At 33.5% G+C, this 21,356-nt stretch overlaps 1 protein-coding gene across 1 annotated transcript; it reads right to left on the bottom strand.

Moving 5' to 3' along the window:
- Nucleotides 1-9,964: 9,964 nt before the first annotated feature.
- Nucleotides 9,965-15,834, bottom strand: LOC130935998 (CDPK-related kinase 3-like). Its single transcript, XM_057865957.1, has 12 exons — nt 15,245-15,834; nt 14,447-15,141; nt 13,665-13,795; nt 13,342-13,383; nt 12,962-13,070; nt 12,752-12,830; nt 12,303-12,599; nt 11,576-11,685; nt 11,084-11,191; nt 10,764-10,826; nt 10,467-10,634; nt 9,965-10,377 (listed from the first exon to the last, which is right to left on the bottom strand). Exons 2-12 carry the CDS (start codon nt 15,020-15,022, stop codon nt 10,243-10,245), a joined length of 1,818 nt encoding a protein of 605 aa, XP_057721940.1. The 5' UTR covers nt 15,023-15,141; nt 15,245-15,834; the 3' UTR covers nt 9,965-10,242.
- Between the last annotated feature and the right edge of the window lie 5,522 nt (nt 15,835-21,356).

Genomic DNA, 21,356 nt, shown 5'->3' with positions numbered 1-21,356 from the left:
TGATTTTGATAGTTTAGAGGTACTCTAGCGGTGGATAATTATTGAGTTATGTCTAATTATACTACGGGTAAGGTAAGAAAACTCTAAACCCTTGTGGTTATTCTTGTGAACCCTAGTTATTAATTTGGTGAATTTCATGGAAATAGATTGAATTGTGTTGAATTGGCAAATTGATCTAGTTAGAATTGATTTGGGGTCTTGGAAGCTTGACGTTCAATGTTTCGAGCTTAGGGAGGAATCAACCAAGGTATAATTTTGATTTCTCGTAGTTAATATATATATAATGTTGCATGAAAACTTAGGCTAGTTATCCGTAAGATAGGTTGAACGATATGAGTTGATTGAGTAATGTGGTTAGTAAATGAGTATTTGTATATGTATGTATGACATTGGTGGTAGTATTGTGAATTTGAGTTATTGATATTTAATGTTGATGTTGGATTTGGTTGTGAGTGATTTTGGTTTTGTATGGGTTAAACATGTGTATATATGTGATATATGATGAGGCTGATGATGAATATTGTTGATGTATTGGTGGAATTTATGTTGGAAAGGAATGTGTTGAAATTGATATGTGATGAATATGATGATGATATGAGGGTTATGAAGTGATGACAATTGTTGATGTTGGTGAGGATTCGGGATAATTATGAATGTGTAATGTGAATTGATTTGAGAAATTGGGTGTGGAATGGTTGAGGAAGGATAGAGAGGTAATTGGTAGTGATTTATGTTTGTGATTGAAATAAGTTGGATTGAGGATTTTGGAAAACTAGTGTTTGAAAACTTTTGGTAAAAGACTATTTTTTTACTAACTTCGGCAGCCCATAACATGGCTTTCAGATCTTCGATTTTTATAAAATTTATTTTGAATGAAAATTTGGTCCGTGAAGTTTATACCATTCAAAAAACGGATGAAAATTTAATTTAAACCGGAAAAGTTATGCGCAATTGAAGTTTGGTGCAAGAATATAGTTTTCTGCAAACTTAGCAGCTTTTGAGGAAATAGGGGTGGTCACGTATGTGAACGTACACGTGACGCGGTATTTGGTCTTTCCCCAGGAATCCCGCATAAGCGGAAATGGTCTTGTGTATGCGGATCTGCAAATTTGGACGCTTACGTACACGAGCAGTATATGCAACGCGAGATTCCCCCTCTGTTTTTTAAATCTCCTTTACGCGGACATAGTTCCACGTACGCAGAACCCCTGTTTTGGCTAAATGTGATGTTTTTTAATGTTTAACCAAATCTCTAACTTTTCAAACTTTTTTACACTTGTTTAAGGTACATTAGTGAGTATTTAAGCCTTAGAACGAGGATGAGTCTGTTAAATAAGTTGAGGAGATACTTGGAAGGATTTTGCAAAATGTTATCTGAAGTAATGACTCAATAATTTGAATAAGAAGTAACTAATGAAGATAATGATAATAGTAATGAAATGTGGCTGAGTTGAGAGGTGTTTGATGATGAGGTTGGCTATGAGAAAGAAGAATAAGGAGAACTAAGTTAATTATAAACTTTGAATGAGATATTATGAGAATGATTGAGATATATGAGAACGAGTAAGATGCAGTGGCATTGTCCACTTACTCCTGCTAAGAAATGAGGAAGAAGAATGATTGAAAGTGATTATAAAGACAATGATTATGAATGTGAAGCGTGAATGTATGTTCTGTTTTGTTTTGTTGCATTATTTTCTCTCTATTGTAAAGTGTGTCGGCCATTATATCCCATGAGTAGTGTAACGGGCACTATATCCCAAGAGTGTGGCGGGCACTATATCCCAAGAGTGTGGGAGCACTTTATTCTGGAAAGTGTGTCAGGCACAATATCCTATGAGTGTGGCGGACACTATATCCCAAGAGTGTGGCAGGCCCTATATCCCAAGAGTGTGGGAACACTTTATCCCAAAAAATACGACGGACACTATATCCCGTGAGTGGAGCGGGCATCATATTCCAAGAGTTTGACGTGCACTATATCCCAGTGTTTAGGCATGTCAGAGAGACAATATCTGGTTTAGCTACCAGGTGTGTTGGGTTCTGGCAAAGTAACCGACACATGAGTTCACGGCTAGTAGGACATGCATACATCATGTGCATTTGTATATTTTGCTTGAGTATGCATTATTTTGGTTTGCTTAACTTCTTTATCTCTCCTTATCTGCTACTTGTTCTACTTGCTATAACTACTATCTATATATGTGCTTTCCTTGTCTGTTTTTTTTTTGTCTTTGCAATTGAGAGATCCCTTGTTTGGTAGAGGTGTGGCGAGGGTAGTTCCACTGGTATTTCGGAGGGTTGGAAGAAGCAAAAGTTAAGTGTTAAGTTCGAATTAGCTTCAAAACTTGAGAACCTTAGACAATTACCAAATTTCTGGTTTAGTTATTCCTTTAAGTTTAAATCTGAGTGTCGGAGTTCTAGGATTACCTCTGACTATCCTAAGACCTTTTATATTAACTATGCGAACACTTTTACCATACTGAGAACCTCCATTTCTCATTTCATACATATATTGTTGTTTTCAGATGCAAGACGCGAAGCACCGCACTAAGCATTCTGGAGACTCTTGGAAGCAAAGAACTATCCTGGAACTTGGTGTTTGTATTTTTGTTTATATTTATATATTTAATAGATTCTCCACCTTGTATTTTGTATTTTGTCCCTCCTAGAGGTTGATTTGGAGAAATAGGAATTATGTTTATCTTTTGTTTTATTTTTGAGTGGTTATATATATATATATATATATATATATTCTAGCCGGCCTTTGCTTCGCAGGTCGAGTTTAGAGCTTGCTCATGTATCTATCTTTTGAAATTCTGTTTAGATACTCGTCTCTCTGCTTTTCTGTATAAGCCTTCTATCCAATCACCCTTTCAAGTGTGACACATTTTCAGTCTTGTTTTGATCATCTTTTGTTCCAAGATTCCTAGTTAAACTATTCTTCATGTATATCTATTTACGTATTTTTGTTTTAGAGGTCGTAGCGCCTTACCACTTTTGATTTATGTTCTAGGTGTAAAGCTCTGTGTGGTAGGGTGTTACAGTGAACATTCTCAGTTACATTCCAATAACTGGGTGATTATCTTGGGTTTCAGACTCTTCTGCTCTTTTTTTAATCTCCCTGTGCCAATGAGAGTATTTTTTTCACTTTTTTAATTTAACAATACCTTTTGGTGTCCATGCTAGGAGATTTCTATCTTTTCGAGGTAAGTCCAGAAGAACGTGACACTATCCATGTCCTTCTAGAGTTATGAATGAAAAATCTTTAAGTCTTAGAATGATCTTGGATGACGAACATGCTTCCAGGAATGTATTTGGTAATATTTTACGATAATGCACATTTACGACTTTACATTTTTATTACTTTAATGCTTTGTCGTATATTAATATCTTTCCTTACTTGTTTTCTAGTTGACATGGCGGGAGGTCTTAATGATGTCGTTACAATGAGAAGGATGCTGGCTTCACTGGTTCTGCTCCAATCAACATAGAAGCTGGTCGAGATAGAATCTTATCTTTTCGCAACCCTGAGTAATCTTCCTCTTCCAGGGCCTCAGAAATATGGTCCCGAGATTGAGATCATAGATGCTCACTCTCGACCAAAAAAGAAACAGAAAGAAAAAGGCAAAGCCTAAGTAGAGTCACTTATCAATGCTCAAGATCCAAGCTCCTTTGGGTGCATACTAAAAAAAGAAATTATGTTCATTGGACTTCATAGATTCCTTCTTACTGACTAAGGAAACCAAATCGGATCTACTGGAAATGCCAGTTGAAGATACTCTTCCCAGAATTTAATAAATGCTTCTTCGCTTGGTAGCTTTTGTAGAAGATATCGAAAAGAAAATCCCTAATTTCCGAGCTAAAATTGCTGCCAAAGAAAAGGAAGTCCAAGTTTAAGTTCTAGACCTAGACATGCTCGATCTCTCCACTAATTGACATTCAAGTTCCTGAATATGATGCCTCATATCTTACATAGCATGCATGTAATCATTTCCAAATTCATCAAATTGAGTTCCATCATTATTCTGTTACGTTTTTTGTTCCTTTTGAGTGAAACCAGGAGGACTTTGATTCTGAAGTTGATCCCTTCATCTTGGTCAACGGTCATTTCAATCTCATGCTCGTCGTCACGATCTACCTTTTCTTTGTTAAGAGTAATGGGAGGATCTTTTAAATGAGTATCTTCTTTTTCGAACATAATTCAAGGTCATATTTTTCACAGATAGTGCCAAATGTTCATACCAGAATGTTGGAAACTGAACTAAGAAGTTGTTAAGAATCTAACTTCTACGAATTACGAACTAAGCCAAAAGGATAACCTGCAAAAATACTCTAATACTTAAATTAGCTATTATTTTTTGCTAGAATATATATCTCCTATGATTCTACCGTTTCTTTTAATAATATTGTCCGTATATCAGTACTTTCCGTTTCTATGATTTACTGTTAATTTAGTAATCTTTTACATTTATTGAATATTTATAGAGTTTATTATTTTTTTCATTAGCCCTTTGATTGCGTGCTAATAATCATAACATCTGATTATCCATTATTAGTTATTTATGACTTTTGAATCTTTACTTATTTTCTTTTTTGGATTCTGTTTATAATATTTTTGGACTTGTCTGTTATGGAATGGATCCTCTCCAGTTTTTTTAACATTGGATAAAATATAGTGTGATCTTTCACCTTTGATTCTATAAATGGGACTAGAAATAAATAAGAGAGAAAGAACAATTAATGATTAAATTAAACACTGGATACCATCCAATTTTTTTTTGTATTGGAGAGGATCCACTCCCTGTCTGTTATAAGTACATACATGGTATTGAATCCCATGTAGATTTTCTATAACTTTTAAATACCTTTTATAATTAAACACATTGAAGAATTACCTATTTAATAAATACAAATACAATGAATCAAGATTTTTGTATTTAAGATTTTTCCGAATTAGAAATTCTACTGTTTTAGGGCCTTGTTAAGAGCATATGAATTTTAATAGTCTGTTTGAAAACTCTTAATATTATAGAATTGAATTTCAATCAGAATTGAATTGTATTTTAGTATTTGGAATGAATTAATAAACTTATAAAATTGAATTAAATTTCAATATTTAAAATGTTATCAAATGAATTAAAATTTTTTAGTGGATAATTTTATTCTTTATTAATATAGCATCATATTTAAATAATATATATACTTATTTATTAAATTATATAAAATATTTAAAAAATTATATTTTTTAACTAAAATATCATTAAAATAGGATAAAATTATGTTACTTTTTTCTAGTGACATGGTTGACATAACTTCACGTGAAATGTGAAAAATACTTGTAGTTATTAATCTGAATTAAACACATAAAATTTATAAGTGTGGATATTTTTTTAGATTTATATAGACTTTTAAAAAAATAGGTATATATTATATTAAGTGAGTTAAAAAAGAAAACAAAGAGAAAGGATTGAAAGTGATGAAAAAAAAGCGTGTTAAAAAGTAGGAAATATTGAAAAAAAATTGAATGAAAGAAATTAAAAAGAATTAATTAGATTATAAAAATATTTTAGACATTTTAAATCAGACGTATTTAAATTAGAATTAATTTAAAAAAACTATAAAATTAAGTTAAATTTCATTAAAATTAATTTAATTTTTTTTAAAATACTAAAATTAAATTCAATTCCCATGAAAATTGAATCCAAACACCCTGTAGAAAACCAGCAAACGCAAACTGTTTAACTTTTTTACGTTTGACTTGAATACATTAAAACTTCAAAAACTATTATCCTTGAAAGTTTGGGAACGAACATTAACATTACAACTAACATATAAAATAAGAAAAAAGCATATATTCAAACTCATACAAATAAGAACATTCAACATTCTATTAAAAAAATTTAACTTAATAAAATTTATTTTTAGTAAATTTTATACTGAAATTGTTTAAGAACCTGTTATAATGTTAATGGAAAGAAACCATTCAAATAAAGACACTTAAAACGTATTTTTTTAAAGATATTTTTTAATAATTAAAATTTAACATCGATTAAATTGTGTTATTTTTATCAAAATTAGACCATACAAATCGATTTCACCAAAAAATAGGTGAATCAAACCTTGAACTTATCTAAATTATTTTTTTTATAAAAAATTATTACAATATTCTTATTATAAAAATAACTAAAATACTCTTATTATATATTAATTTTGAAAATCCTAAATCCTAATTCTATCGGCATAGAGAAAAGAGAAGAGTTAGAATTTAGAGTTCTCAAAATATATATATAATAGAAGTATTTTAGTTATTTTCTATAATAGGGGTATTATAGTTGTTTTTTATAAAAAATATTAGTTTAAACCGATTCAAAATTTAATTACTAATTTTTTAGCCAAACCGATTTATTCAATATAATTTTAACAAAAATAATATAATTTAATTAATTACATGTGTTAAATTTTAATTATTAAAAAATATCTTTAAAACAAAAATGTTTTAAGTATGTTTATATAAGTGGTTCTCTATTAAAATTGGTTACTAAAATATTAAATTTCCAACATTATTGTATTATCAATGAGGTCATTATTAACAAAGTGTCTTGGCTAATTAATTACTTATATATTTTTTATGATCCAATTTTTTATAAAATGGTTTTCTCATGATCATCCAATTAATATTTAATGGGATACTCCTATAAAGACGCTTAAAACGTCTTCTTGTAAAAACGCTTACATTTTATATTATTATTGGATGTATTAATGAATCGATTATTTTAAATTTTTTAACAAATTAAAATAAAACTGATTTTTTTTATAATAATAATAATAATAAACCCAATTTTTAGAAATTTAATTGTATTTTTAAATTTTTAAGAATTTAAATGTTCACAAAACAAGAAATCAGATATATATTTATTTTTTTATCCAAAAATTTAAAGATATTCGGTTTAAATTATGTAATTTGATTAAATTAAATTGGGTTTAATCATTATAATGCAAACAATTGAATTTATTATTATTTTTATAATAAACCGATTTTGTTTTTATTTATAATTTACTAAAAATGTCTAATAATATATATATATATATATATATATATATATATATATATATATATATAAACATGTTTTAAAAAAAGACATTTTTAATATCTTTATTAAAGTGGTTTCTATATTTAATATTAGGTTTGAAATTGGATTAATTATATAATGAAAGTGAAGAAGAATTATAATATTTGAATTGAAAATTATATTAGAGGAATATTAGAGGCTAGTAACTTTTGTAATTTGTAATCATCAAATAATTATCAATGATGATTTTAATGGTATGAAATTGGTGTAAAATTTTATTTAATAACTAACTTTTTTTTTACTAATTACATGATGGACAGAATTTAATAAAGTTGTTGGTCCGTATACTTTTCCTTTCCATTATATTATAGGAATGGTGGGGCTAACTAGCATATATATGGATTAGGATTATTAATTATGACAAGTGTGATTCATTGCATCAGATTCTAGAGGGACTCGTGTGAGATTACGCAGACAATGCCAGATGTAATCATCAGGAGTTCCACATCAAGATCGACGGTGTAGAATGGATGTATCTCTCCAAGAAGCTGTGTCTTATAGTAATGATGGTGCAATAAGAGAGTGCTTCATGAGAGCAAACAATGCTATATATGTTCCCTTGTTTTCATACTGATGAGTGAGTGAGTGAGCGAATAGAGAAGATAGATGGGGATGGGGAAGAAGAGACAAGAGAAAGAGAGGTCGGTGCCAAAGGGGTGTCTGGCGATAAAGGTGGGTCAGGAGGGAGAGAAGCAAGAGAGGTTTGTGGTGCCACTCATTTACTTCAACCACCCTCTCTTCATGCAGCTTCTCAAGCACGCCGAGGATGAGTACGGTTTTCACCACAACGGCGGCACCATCACCATCCCCTGCCATGTCCAACACTTCAGGCATGTTCAAGGCATCATTCATAGGGACTCTCTCTCCAACCACCGCAACTCTCCTCGCTGCTTTGGCTTCTCATGATGTAATTTACCAATTAACGAGCTAGGTTTAATTTTTCTTTACTACTTTCTTAGTTTCAGTTCAAATTAGGAACCGTCAACAGTAAAAAGGGGCCCTTTGCTTCTCTTCTTTTCCTTATTTTGGTGAAGAATTTGTGGGCATTTAATGGCATTGGAATAACAATAGGCGGGTTCACTCCTTTTTGCTGGGAAAGAAAGGAAAAATGGACGGTAAGTACGGACAAAAAAACAGTGTCGTTATTTTCATGCGAGTCACCGATATTAATGGGTCTTATTCAGTTCTGTAATAACGTTTGTCATCAAATGAGAACATCGCAACAAACTGCATGCATAAGTCTCCTCCCATATCTAGCTCTGCCTCTGTAACTCAAGTTTCTAATGGCAATTAACCATAGGGATTCGGATCTCTCTCTCTCTCTCTCTCTCGACGACTTTTTTTTTTTTTTAAAACAATATTCATGCGGTACCAAAGCTGCAGATAATAGAATGGCCTTCCCCCGGTTCCCATCATCAAGCGCGACGAACTGGAGTATAGTAACACGCCAATAAATATGTTTGAAATGTACGTGTCCCTAACTAAACTGTATAATTTATTCGAAATTATGTAAAAAAGAAAAGACCAGCTATAGGTTACCCTCCACGAGTTTTTGCGGTAACTGAGGGAGTAGTTCCTGGGTACATTATACAATCATATATTCTTCTTCTCCTCATATTTGTGTCCTTGGAAGATTATATTTATTTATTTATATCAATGGTTATATAAGTCAACTAGGCTGCACAGAACACTAAAAAGAGGAATATAGAAATACAAATTTATATTTAACAAATAAGATATAGATATAGATATATATATTTTTAATTTTTTATAATTTATTTTTTTATACTTAATTTTTTTTTTTACAATTAAGAATGAGATTTGAACCCATCACCTCTAAATGAGTTGCCCTTTAAATTATAGTTAGTTGTTTTTTCAATAGTTAATTTATCATCAAATAAGATATAAAAATAATTGGCGAAAACTTAGGTGAAATTGACTTCACGTGAAGTTGATATCTGACTATCTGAAACCTGAAATCTAACAGCAGTTGACTTAACTGCACGTTGAGTTTTGAAAATCAAATTACAACTTTTTAAGAATTTATTTAAGAATTTATAAAAAAGTTTTAAAAAATAACTTTTTTCATAATTTTACTATTTTTATCATATTTCTATAAAATAAATATTTTTAGAACTAAAAACTCAAATACAAAATAACTTATTTATAAAATATTTTTAATATAATTATTTATTGTTTAAATTATTTTTTCAAAATTAATTAAGTTGTTTACTCAATTTAGACCTGTCCATAACCTGTTGTTGTAACCAAATAAATGTAGCGCTAGCGCCAGTTCCAAGCGCGCAGTCCTAAGAAAGAGACGTATATACATCTCTTCTTGGATATCTGGTTCATTTAAGTAACTTACTTTGTTGACTTAAGTTTAAATTTTTTTTTTTTTACAAAATAATTTTGTGAACACTTCAACACTGATAAACGTTGGGCCCATTATTGAGCATGTTAGGAATTTAGTTGAGTTCGTTCTCTGAGAAAAGCAGTAGTGATCGAAGTCTTGAGCAGGCTGCATGGTGGTCTGCAAAAGAGTCAAAGGAGAAATAATTTGATTTTATTTTTTGTTTTCACCAAGGAGCAATGAGTGGACTTATTGACGTTGACTGCAACACTAATAATGTATGTGAGGGAAGATATGGGGGCGCCTTTAATTAGAGTGCAGTAGAACAGAGCTATGATCTCCTCGTAGTGCATATTGGACGATAAAACTTGCTTGGAATTTAATAGATGAGAGTCCTTAAATGAAAATTTAGTCAAATTAGTCAAATCATCTAACCACTCCCAATTATCAACTTCACGGGAAGCCGACTGCACCTAAATTTTCACATTTGATCCTTTGATTTTTTGTACTGGTTGGAAACGTTCGGAAACAAATGAATAAGCGCGCTACGGGCTCAAACCCGTAGAAACATAGTATCTGCAAACTGCAAAATAGGGCGACAGCAGAGAGCAGGAATATTGACTCAACCTTTCCTCATACCATATCAGCTATCACACTCATTTATACACACTGTCCAGAAACAAAAAATGAAGAAAATAAATTCCTATAAACCTATAAGATCTTTTCTCCCTACCTTTATATGCCAAAGGTCTAAGGTCATCGGTGTCTTGGGTTTGACCGGAGAGTCACGCCATGTAAGAATTTTGTATATCCAAGTAAATTGAGCTTCCCATCAGTATTTCGTATCCAATCTTTGAGAATGCCATAAGCTGAAGGACCAAGATTCAACTCCTGAAGCCACAACATAGACAAGCATAAATGATAATAACCGAGGTAAAAGAAATAGAATAATATGACGAAAATAAACTGCTACCACTTACTCTTGCTAACTCTTCAACTGATATCACACGGTTGCCTTCTCTCTCAAAATGCTCAAAAGCAGTATTGGCAATATCTTCCCACCTATCATGTGCCTCCAGTTGATAAGTGCTAATAGCAGCGGCACAAAATTCTTCGAAATCCATCTTCCTATGGGCAAGTGGTTCCATCTACATACAGTATTATTATGGGATTAGGGTAGCAGGAAGACTCTTGCTGTTTGGGCAAAACGTTTAAAATGAATAGCATAGCTTGGAACTTGTGTGCTCAATAATTCCAAAGCAATGGGAATAGCTCACCGCATGTATGATTTCGAGAACCCTTGACTCCCTCATGGCATCAGTGGCATGACGAGCAAGAGCCTGTATAAATTTCAAATTTAAAAACTTAATCATAACGACAGAAAAAGTCCTAAAGAAATGATGGAGGAATGCATGACCAATTGACCAAGACCTTTCAAAGTACATGTTCATGTTGATATCTATGGAATAAATAAAAATATGCAGAAGTTAGCAAGATTACTGAATGATATGATCATCACACACACAACACACAAATATAACTCCACATTATCAATCAAAACGAGACTTGCAGAGTTAATAGTGAAGCAGTAGATAACCATTTTGAAATTGTCAAGGGAGACATGCCCATCTCTATTTGGTTCCAACAATCTGAATTGTACTCTAAGATAAACTAACTCATCCTCTGTCAAGGCTTTTGAAAGGGCCTGTATAAACAACGTGAAAGGGGAAAAGAATTAGTTAGTATCCTGTGCAGGAAAGAATGCAATAAAATCTTCATTTTGATATTTATAAAATGAAATAAGCATGTGCTATATCTGTTTAGAAAGTAGTATAAATTAATAACAGCACATTGGAATATATATATATATATATATATTCGGTAAAAAGTGCACATGAACTCACTGCAGACATGTTTTACTTTCCCATTTTCATTTGTAATTGAAAAAGTTAACAAAATTTTGTCAAGGTTATATAATAATAAAAACGACATTTCCTTTACAATTTTATCTTTAAAAAATTTGCCAACTGAAACTGAACAAAAAGATTATCTAAGCATATGCTTATTCACGGGAGGAAATGAACAATACCTTCACTGCTGCACGCTTGAATGGAGTCGCATGAAGATATGACTTCACTAATTTATAAATTAATATATCTAATGGAATAGGACGACTGTCATCCCTTAACCAAGGGTGAGCTGCAGTTACAGAAGTGCGCATTGATTAGTTTCCTGAGTCAATTTGCAATGAACAGGTCTCTAGATCTACCATTATGAACGAATCAACTGAGATACAAAAATGCTATTCGTACACCAAAATTAGCCACTAAAATCAGCCACCAATGTATTTGTATATAAATACATGTGTGGGTTTAATTTATTTTCAATATATATTTGTATTCCAATATGTATTTTATACTGGTGTCTAACTTTGGTGTACATGTAGTATAGTCGATTGAGTTATCTTGTGGTAGTCTACCATAACATAAAATGCACTTCTATAATGTAGAAATACCAGAAAAACAAAAAGTTATCTAAAATTGTATCTTTTTTCCCACTTCCCGAGGAAGAATATAATTGGATGTGAAATTCCACAACCGTCAACATTGAAGTATATATTCAAATCGTAGTAATAATATCAAATTCTTATTCTTTACATACAAAAACATACATATTTCTTTTGGTGCAATGTACCAAAAAATATCCTATTCCTGGTTTGCCAATTTCCACAAATTATAATCTCATGATAACAAGAAAGGAACATTACACAGCATCTAAAACCAACCATAAATGTTCTAAAGTGTATCAAAACTTACTCAGTGCTTGGACAGCGGTCATTCTTTTCCTGTAATCCTTGTTTAAGAGCCTTTTGACAAAGTCCTTAGCCTCTGAAGACACAGTTGGCCAGGGCAGATCATCGAAGTTCGGATCAGCTCTGAGCACTGCACGAAAAATTCCAGATTCTGTTCGAGCCCAGAAAGGGCGACTTCCACATAGTAAGATGTAGGTGATAACACCAATACTCCATATATCTGCTTCTAGACTATATGACCTGTGAAGGACCTCAGGTGCAACATAATATGCACTCCCAACAATGTCATTCAACCGTTCATCTGTATATGAATATCAACATGTATGAAAGGAAAACTTAGGAGAATTGGCTTTGTATCAACATCTAAAGATGCATGAACGAAAGGCTGCAGTAGTCTTATAGATAATGACAACGTGGGACAATACTAAAGTTAAGAATCAATCTAATGATTACCTGGCCTGATGAAATCAGATAGACCAAAATCTATAAGCTTCATATCAGCATCTACGCTCCTTGAAGTGAAGAGAAAATTCTATAAAAGTTAAGGCAGACAAGTTATCAGCAACATTATTTAGTTTTATCCTTATATAACTGAGTCCAAGAAGACTCTAAAACTTGATGTTAACATTACAAATAATAGGAACAAATATTAAATGCACAAACCTCAGGCTTTAGGTCACGGTGGACAACACCTTGAAGATGACAAAAAGCAACTACACTTAGAATCTGCAAAACTATAACCTTTGCGTCCTCCTCTGTATATCTTCCCCCTCTAGAATACAGGATAACATTCCTCAATCAAATTAAAAGGTCATACCAAGTTGAAAACCGCAAATATCAAGGAAGGTCAACTTAGTACATGAGGCTCCTAAAGTTATGGATTGCAGTGTGGGGATTGTAAAAATAACCCATACCCCCACAAGTAAAGACTATTTTCACAACATGGACCTGTGACCACTAGGTCACAAGGCAGCAATCCTACCATTTTCCCAAGACTCAACCTCCTAGAAAATCAAAAGTTACAAAGATAATGAAACACTAACCTTGACAAAATCCGGTCAAGAAGCTCCCCACCTTCACACAATCTGATAAAAAAAATGAAATAAAATCAATAAGCATCACAATATGGTGATGCAAATTTAGAAGATGCATGCTACTACATTATCATCTTTTACTAAGCCTACCATGTCCACCATCAAAATATTAGTTGAGTAGAAGCAGAAAAACCAGAAATTAACTACAGATATTGACAGTAAAATAATGGGTATAAGAGCACCAATTTCCTATCTATAGTTCAATCTAGCCCACTAATCAAGGATATGTACAAAGAAAACATAAGAAAGATTGTACAAGATATAATACATACTCCATAACTATGTACACGTTGTTGGCATCCTCGTAAGCATCATAAAATTTGACAAGATGCTTATGGCCAGATAGAGCTTTTAATAGCTTCACCTCTCTACGAACATCTTCAATTGCTATTGCCGTGGTCATCTGCCATAAGTCACACGTTGATTCAACTAATTGTGGTCATCAGTCATAACTTTTATGACTGGATGAAGCAAAAATAGCATAGTTGCATAAAAATCCAAATTATTCAACCCAAATAACAAATGTATTTTGAGAAATATTCTCTAAAGATATTTCAAAAGTATGGGACGGAAGTCTGTTGTTGTAAATTGCAAAAGCAACAAATGCAAGTCCAACAAAAACAGAAGTTTTAATAAATCTAAGTAACGACAACAGTTTCAATCGCAACAAGGAAAACAGCATAGCTTTCTTATCAAGGGATACACAATTAAAATTTTCAGAAAACCATTGTGGCAGGAAGTTCTAGACTTCATTCCATTCCATGTAACTTTATAACCAGTTCCTATAGTTCGATATCCAATAGGAACGAAAGGGGACAAAGACAATGCCTGGAATGTCATAGATTCCCGGCAATGGATCAACCAAAGACTGACAAAATTCAACCTGAATTGTCCAAATGCCATCATAAGAGTCCAAAGTAATCACAATCAACCATCCAAGACAAACAAAGAAACAAATAAATAATCAACTAGGACAAGAAGTAAGTAGAAGACTCAAAATAAGAGAATATATAAAGAGAAGGATGATACATAAAAGGGGCAGGAATTGGAGTACCTTGGCCTTGGAAATGATTTTGACAGCAACAAGCTGGTCTTTGAGTTCACCCTTCTTCACCCTGGCGGAGCAGGTATGACCAAAATGCCCTCGCCCCACTTCGTTTCCCAGCTCATACTTAGCTCCAAAGTTCTTTCCATAACCGAAGCTCTTGTCAAGAGACTGCTCCGCCACCGCCTCCGCCTCCGCCCCTCGATCCTCCGGTATCGGCCCCTCCTTCGGCTTACCCTGCCCCAGCCTCTTCGCCAGCGACGCCCTTATGTGCTTCGCCGGAGACGGAGGAGGAAACGGCCGTCTAAAGAACCTCCTCGGCGTAGTCCCTCTGGCCGGCGACGGCGACACCCCGTCCCCCGGCAACGGGCTGGCGTTCACGCCGTGAGGGTACGGGCTTGGCCATGGGCTCGCATGCGAGGACGAGCGAGCCGGCGTGTTCTTCACCGACGGGAAGCCGTTGGTGGCGGCGGAGGAGGGGAGCGGCGAGCGAAATGCTTCCCCGGAGGCCTCAATTGCGGCGGCTGGGTCGACGTCATGGTGGTTACCGCCGGTGGGATTGGGCTTGCCGTAGCACTGGCCCATGGGAAGAGGGATGCAGCGGCGGTGCGGTTTGTTGGGTTGGGCCGAGTCAAAGGGCGGACATGGGCCGGTCCAGAAACGCCGGCCCGGATCCGACTAGGCACCGGAGCGGAGAGATCTAACTGCGGGAAAACGATAAAATAAGAGAATTTGAGTCAGGTAGGGTTGTAGAGAGAGAAAGAGACAGAGAGTGAGACAAAGACAGAAACAGTGAAAAGCAAATACATGGTGTGCTGTTGAAGTGTGTGTGTGTTTATAGCAAAGAAACAAACAAAGCCGCTACACCGAGTCTCAGTGTGAAGAGAATTCAATTGCCCCCAGCTTCGCAGTGCAGATCTGCGCCTGATCAGGGCCGTTGCTATTTTGTCTTTTGCTAGTATTTAGCTAAGCTACCCTTTTGATTTGCCCTTTATGAACTCTGACACGTGGCGGCTTTGGGAACTGGGAAGGAAGGTAGATGTAGGGTACGGGATAATATTAAGAATGGCTGTCATTTCAATGGTAGGATTTCATTTGAGATAGCTATACTCCATTATTTGATGGCGCATAATAAAAGAAACCCGTCTTTCTTCATCTACCTGCTGCTGCTACGTACGGCCATTTCAATCCAACTCTCAGTAGTCACCGTCGGTACCAGTACGACTAACTTAAAATTCTCATCCAACTTTACGATAATCTCGGACACTCACAGGCCTCCAATTTCTTTAAGATTACTACCAACAAAACGAATTAAAGTAAAGGAAATATGCTAGAAATTGAAATCCTTGATACACATGCATAACTAGAAAAGGAATTAAGGAAATATAATGGAATAGATTTATCCGCAAAATTTGATAAAAAAAGGACATATATAAATACAGTGGGTGGGTATGGATGATGCCAATTGTATGCAACAATGAGGAGTAGTTGTTTTTTGTTAATGCCTTAATGGTCATTCACTCCCACGCTAGCTAACGCTATTCGTGGAATCTGAATATATGACCTCACTAACTTATGTACTAACTATTAAATCCTCCTACAAATCATAATGTTTCGTTGCTCAATATCTGACCTTGCAATAAAAGATTAAAAAAGGAAACAAAAAAAAAATCAACTGTTACTAAGTCCACATATAATATATATGAACGTTTGTGTCTATCTATCAGTTTCATAAATTGTGATTAAAAAAAGAACACGGTATATATGATTGTAGTATGATTGGGCAACTCGTTATGCTCAACATTTCCTTAGTGACATGCATGGTTAATTAACTGATTATGTAGTGTCATTTTCACCATTACTTGTTCTTAATTTTCTGTCATCAAATATATTGACTACTACTCTTATGCATTGCACCTAATAAATTCTATATTGTACTACTAGTGATATAATATACTACGGCTATACCCTTTCTAGCTAGTGAGTTAAGTAATGATAATCGTATAAAAAATACGCCACAAATTATTTTATTTTAAACATGTACGTATGCATGTACGTCATAGCTAGAATACTGTTTTATTAGTGAACCTACCTAAAAATAACCACCTTCATTACTTTTTCTGCATGTTAGGTCCGTCTAATATTTTCTGCATATCATTTTAATTAACCAGTTTGTTTATAAAGAGAAACGAAGAGAAAAGAGGGGGGGGGGGGGGGGGGGGGGGGGGGGGGATAATATGCATTGGTATAAATATTCTAATACATACTATCTGATATACACATAAAAGGTCGTATGTCTATGTTATTATCAATATTAAACCAACTCCAATATGATTTTAAGAAAATAACTATTACGAATGATGTGTCAAAATTCTGTTCATTGTGACCAGAAAAACATATTGTTCAATTTTAATAGCTTACACTTTTAAAGATGAATTAATTATGATACGATGATATTATAACTTATTTTCTATTTGTTAGTTGAGTCATCAATAAGTGTTTAATTCGGTAAATTTACAAATGAAATATCCGGTTTTAAATCTAAAACTGTTATATTTAAAATTTTAAATTACTTGAAGTTATGACTAATAATAAAATCAATATACTATTTCTAGATGATCTTCTTTTTCTTTTTCCCTAAATTTAGGGTTATTGGATTCCTCGGAAGAGAAACATATACATGATAGGTTAAAGGAAATCACAGCAAAAAAATAATTACATCCAAAAAAATTTTTAAAACTTTTTCTCTGGCAATACATTAAGGATTGTGAAGTGATCTAAGAAAATGGAACAAATACACCTGCTTGATATTGTTTACTCTTTATAACCAACGAGGAGTGCTAAGGGTCAGCAGCAATTTTTGTATTTTGTAATTATTAATTGGTCATCAATAATATTTTTAATGGTGTGAGATTACATCTAATAGTGGGAGATCAGATCACTCACTTTTCTTTTGATGATTAAGTACTGACCACAAAATACAAAAATTGTTAGGCTTCTAGACTTTTCCATAACGAAAATATATACTCTTGTATCATGTATGAATTCGTTTATCATTAGCCAATGATTTCAATTTTATTTTTGGTAAGAGAAGGGGCCAGAGGCCCAAAAGAAAATAAAAAGTATTTTTAGAAAAACACACAAAGCGGGGAGAACAAAAAGGTATTTAACAACTAGTAGTTGGGCCTTTATCTCTAATATTTGACCAATTTATTTACCCTCAATTATAGCTAGGCCATGAATCATTTAAGCCTTCGTACGATGTTTTTGTCATAGCTACTTAGGTAGTGTACACGAATAATAAATTATTACAAGATGTAAATTATTAAATTAAAATACCAAAATTGATACAAGATGTAAATTATTACAAGATTGATTATTAAACTTTTATATTTTTTATTCTACCATTTTCTTTACAGATCTTCTTTTTTAAGATGATTATTTACATTAAAATATTTTTATATAAAAATAATAATTAAAATAATTAAATAATTTAATATATTTGATAAACTTATATAATATAATACATATTTTAATTAGAATAAATTGACAAATAAATTCCTAAAAATTTATACTTCAAACAAATTAATTTCTAAAAATAATATCAATAAAATCTTATAAAATAGTAAATATGAATATATTACCTCTAAATTAATTCTTATAATTAGGATAAAAAGTTTTAGTTTAAACTATCTTATCAATATCTAATATCACAAACAAATTTATTAATATTTATTTTTTAAATTAATCTATTTAAAATATAAATTTTTAAAAAATTATTTATCATTTTATTTATATTATTTTCATATAAAAAAATATCTTAGTTACCTTTCCTTAACAATAATAATCCTTCTTTTCCTTTTAGGCTTTTACTTTTGACTTTTTAATTTCAACGAAACCGAAAAGATGGGACAGCTTGGTTAACTGATCAATTTACATTAACTAAAAAGAAGGGGAAAAATTAACTTTTCCCGTGAACTGAGGGGGATATTAGGATTAGGATTAGAATTAGAATATAATTATTATTTTTATTTCACAAAAATTTTAAATATTGGTAAATTTATTTATGAAAAAAAATTACAATTATATTCATAAAATATAGATTTTGTATAATAAAATTATTTAAATATTAAAAAATCACCTAAAAATTTTAAATTATCCTTCTTTTCACTATTATTACCATTATTTTTTATCTTTGTCTCTAAATATTCAATATCAATCTATCCCCTTTCTCAACAACCATCAGTTCATTACTCTATCTCATTTTTGTCGGCGCTGCTAATCCCAACCGCCACTCACTACTCACGGACTGTTCTGAAGTACCACTACCACATCACAACCTCCTTCTCTTTACCACCATCATTATTGCATTATCTCATATTTCTTGAATCATCTCCAACGAGTTCATCCTTTGCCTCATCCTCAAGATGAAGAATTGTCACCGCTTCGTCTCAGTCAGCCTCAGCTCCAGCATCGAGGCGTCAAGATCCGGGTATAGGTCATAAATTCGACAAGCGAGGGCTTCGACAAAGTAGGTGGCTACTTTGCACATGGCTCCAACATGAAATATCGTTAATAACTCGATCTGGTTTACAAGCGCCTCTGCAAGAAACAGGTTATTTTGGTGGACTGTCACCGTGCACGCTATGAGTGTATGGACGAGTCAGATTCCATTCTCCTACAAGTCAACTAGGACAAGTAGCTGAGTTAAAGAAGACGAGGCGTTCTGCGGGCGAGCGTTTCACGCGCTTGATAGAGAATCGGAGGTAGCGACAGCGGCAGTGTATATTGCCTTGCCTGCAATGGAATTGAGGTTGTAGTTGGAGGAGGAGCTGTCCTCGAAGGCCTTATCCATAGAAGTTGTGATGATGGAGAATTCAGTTTGAGGGAGAAAGGCGGTGGAAGAGGGGTGGTGACGATGATAACGGCGGGGGAGATGGGAGAAACTAACCGAATTTGAGAGCCTCTTCGCTATAGAGATCGTAAATCTGACGTTTCTAAGAGTTGCTGAGAACATTTAGAGAGAGGGTGAGAGGATTATAATAATAGTGGTGGAGAGAAAAGTAAGAGTTAATAGTCAAAATCGTCTTTAAAAGATACTTCGATCTCTATTTTTATCTCCGAAAGATAAATTTAATCAAAATCGTTCTCGAAAGATTTAAAATTAATCACGTTAGTCCCTCTGTTTATTATGTCACTAACGACATTAAGTTTACTGACGTGGTAGTTAGCTTGACAACCCAACCCAAAGCAGATCCGGATCATATCCGCTTCCAATCCTACCCAAACCCAAACCCAGCAAGAAACATCGTTCCTTCTTCCCACATTCAACAGCTTCTTCATCTTCTACCTGAAACTCCACCACGCCGCTACCCTGCAAGGTGTTCCATGTCGCCGTCAGTCCCTGTACGTTCCTCTACCACGATGCTGCCGGTCCTTACCCGCAGTTCTTCTCTTTGTTCCAATCCCAAAATTCTTTTCTCCTATTTTTTCCTCTCTTTCTATTGTTCTTTTCGCCACCAACACTGAAACCCTTCTTCTCTATAGATTCCTGATTTAGATGAACATACACACTTGCTACTATATACCCAGTTCTTGTTTTTGGGATTTCAAAGAACCCAGTTTCTCAAAGATTGAAACTTTGATATAATATATGGAGTCTTTGTTTTAAGTCTCCTAAGGGAGGTGACAGGGTGGTTGCCACCACAAATGGAACCAAAGAAAGCTATAAGAGCTACAAGACCACCGTACCTTCTGATTTGGCACCTGCGCCTCATACAAAGGAGGATATTAACAAGTAGAAATGTGGTTCTGAGAATGCTATAGGGACTAGTGTTGTTGGTAATTAAAATATTGGTTAGTTTTATGTTAAGCATTTGATTCCGATTGAGATGTTGGCATTTTGAAAATAGGTAGCTGCTGCTTTGCGGAACACCCTCCACCCAACGATGCAGAGATCGCAGTCGCTGCGCTCTCTAACTCATGTCTGTTCTCTTCCTCAATTATCACTACTGCTTCTGGTGGAACGTGGTCTCTTCCTCTACTGCAACTTGCACCGATATACTCTACTTGTGTCGGTCTTCTTTTGTGCTCTTCCATGGACACCGCCAAATTGGAATAAAGACCATTACTTAAATAACGGCATCGATAAAGAGGCAGCAGCTGTTGGAACTGGCATGGAGGCTGAGACGCGTAGAGGAGAAGAAAAGCTGTTGGATCGTTGGGTTGGGGCTCTAATTTAACGCCGTTAGTGATAGAATGGACAGAGAAATTAACATGATTAATTTTAAATCTTTCAAGGACGATTTTGATTAAATTTATCTTTCGAAAATGAAAATAGAAATTGGGGTATTTTCAGAGGCAATTTTAATTATTAACTCAGAAAAATAATTTAAGATCTTTAGGTGATTTTTTAGTATTTAAATAATTTTTTGTACAAAATCCAAATTTTATGAGTACAATTATAATTTTTTTCTTTTAATGAATAGATTTATCAGCTTTTAAAATTTTTATAGGTAAAAAAAATAATTTAGTCTTAAAATATATGTTCCAGATAAAGCTACATGTTAGAAAGATTGCAAAAGGTCGTAAGGAATTGATATATATTCTATACAGGGAAAGGGAAAAAAAAGAAAGAGAGAGAAAGCATCTATCTTGAGTTGGATATAGCAAGGTATACACGTCTTGTGAATTGTGATATTCAATACCTTAGAGCTCACACTTGATGTTCGTTAAGAAGTTCTATTCCCGTTGGTATAGTGGTTTAGTTAAATCAGGTAGGCACGTCACCTTCACCTATATATTTTCTTCATTCATTCTCATCATCACTCCCCATATAGATGGATATATATAGAACTTTGAAGAACGCGTCATGGAGTAGCTTAAAAGTAACTCATATAGCCAAATACTAGTAATATGT

Source organism: Arachis stenosperma, chromosome 6 (assembly GCF_014773155.1).
Source record: "Arachis stenosperma cultivar V10309 chromosome 6, arast.V10309.gnm1.PFL2, whole genome shotgun sequence".
Classification (NCBI taxonomy): domain Eukaryota; kingdom Viridiplantae; phylum Streptophyta; class Magnoliopsida; order Fabales; family Fabaceae; genus Arachis; species Arachis stenosperma.
The sequence above is the reverse complement of the archived record's forward strand: the minus strand, read 5'-3'. Positions and strand labels throughout refer to the sequence as shown.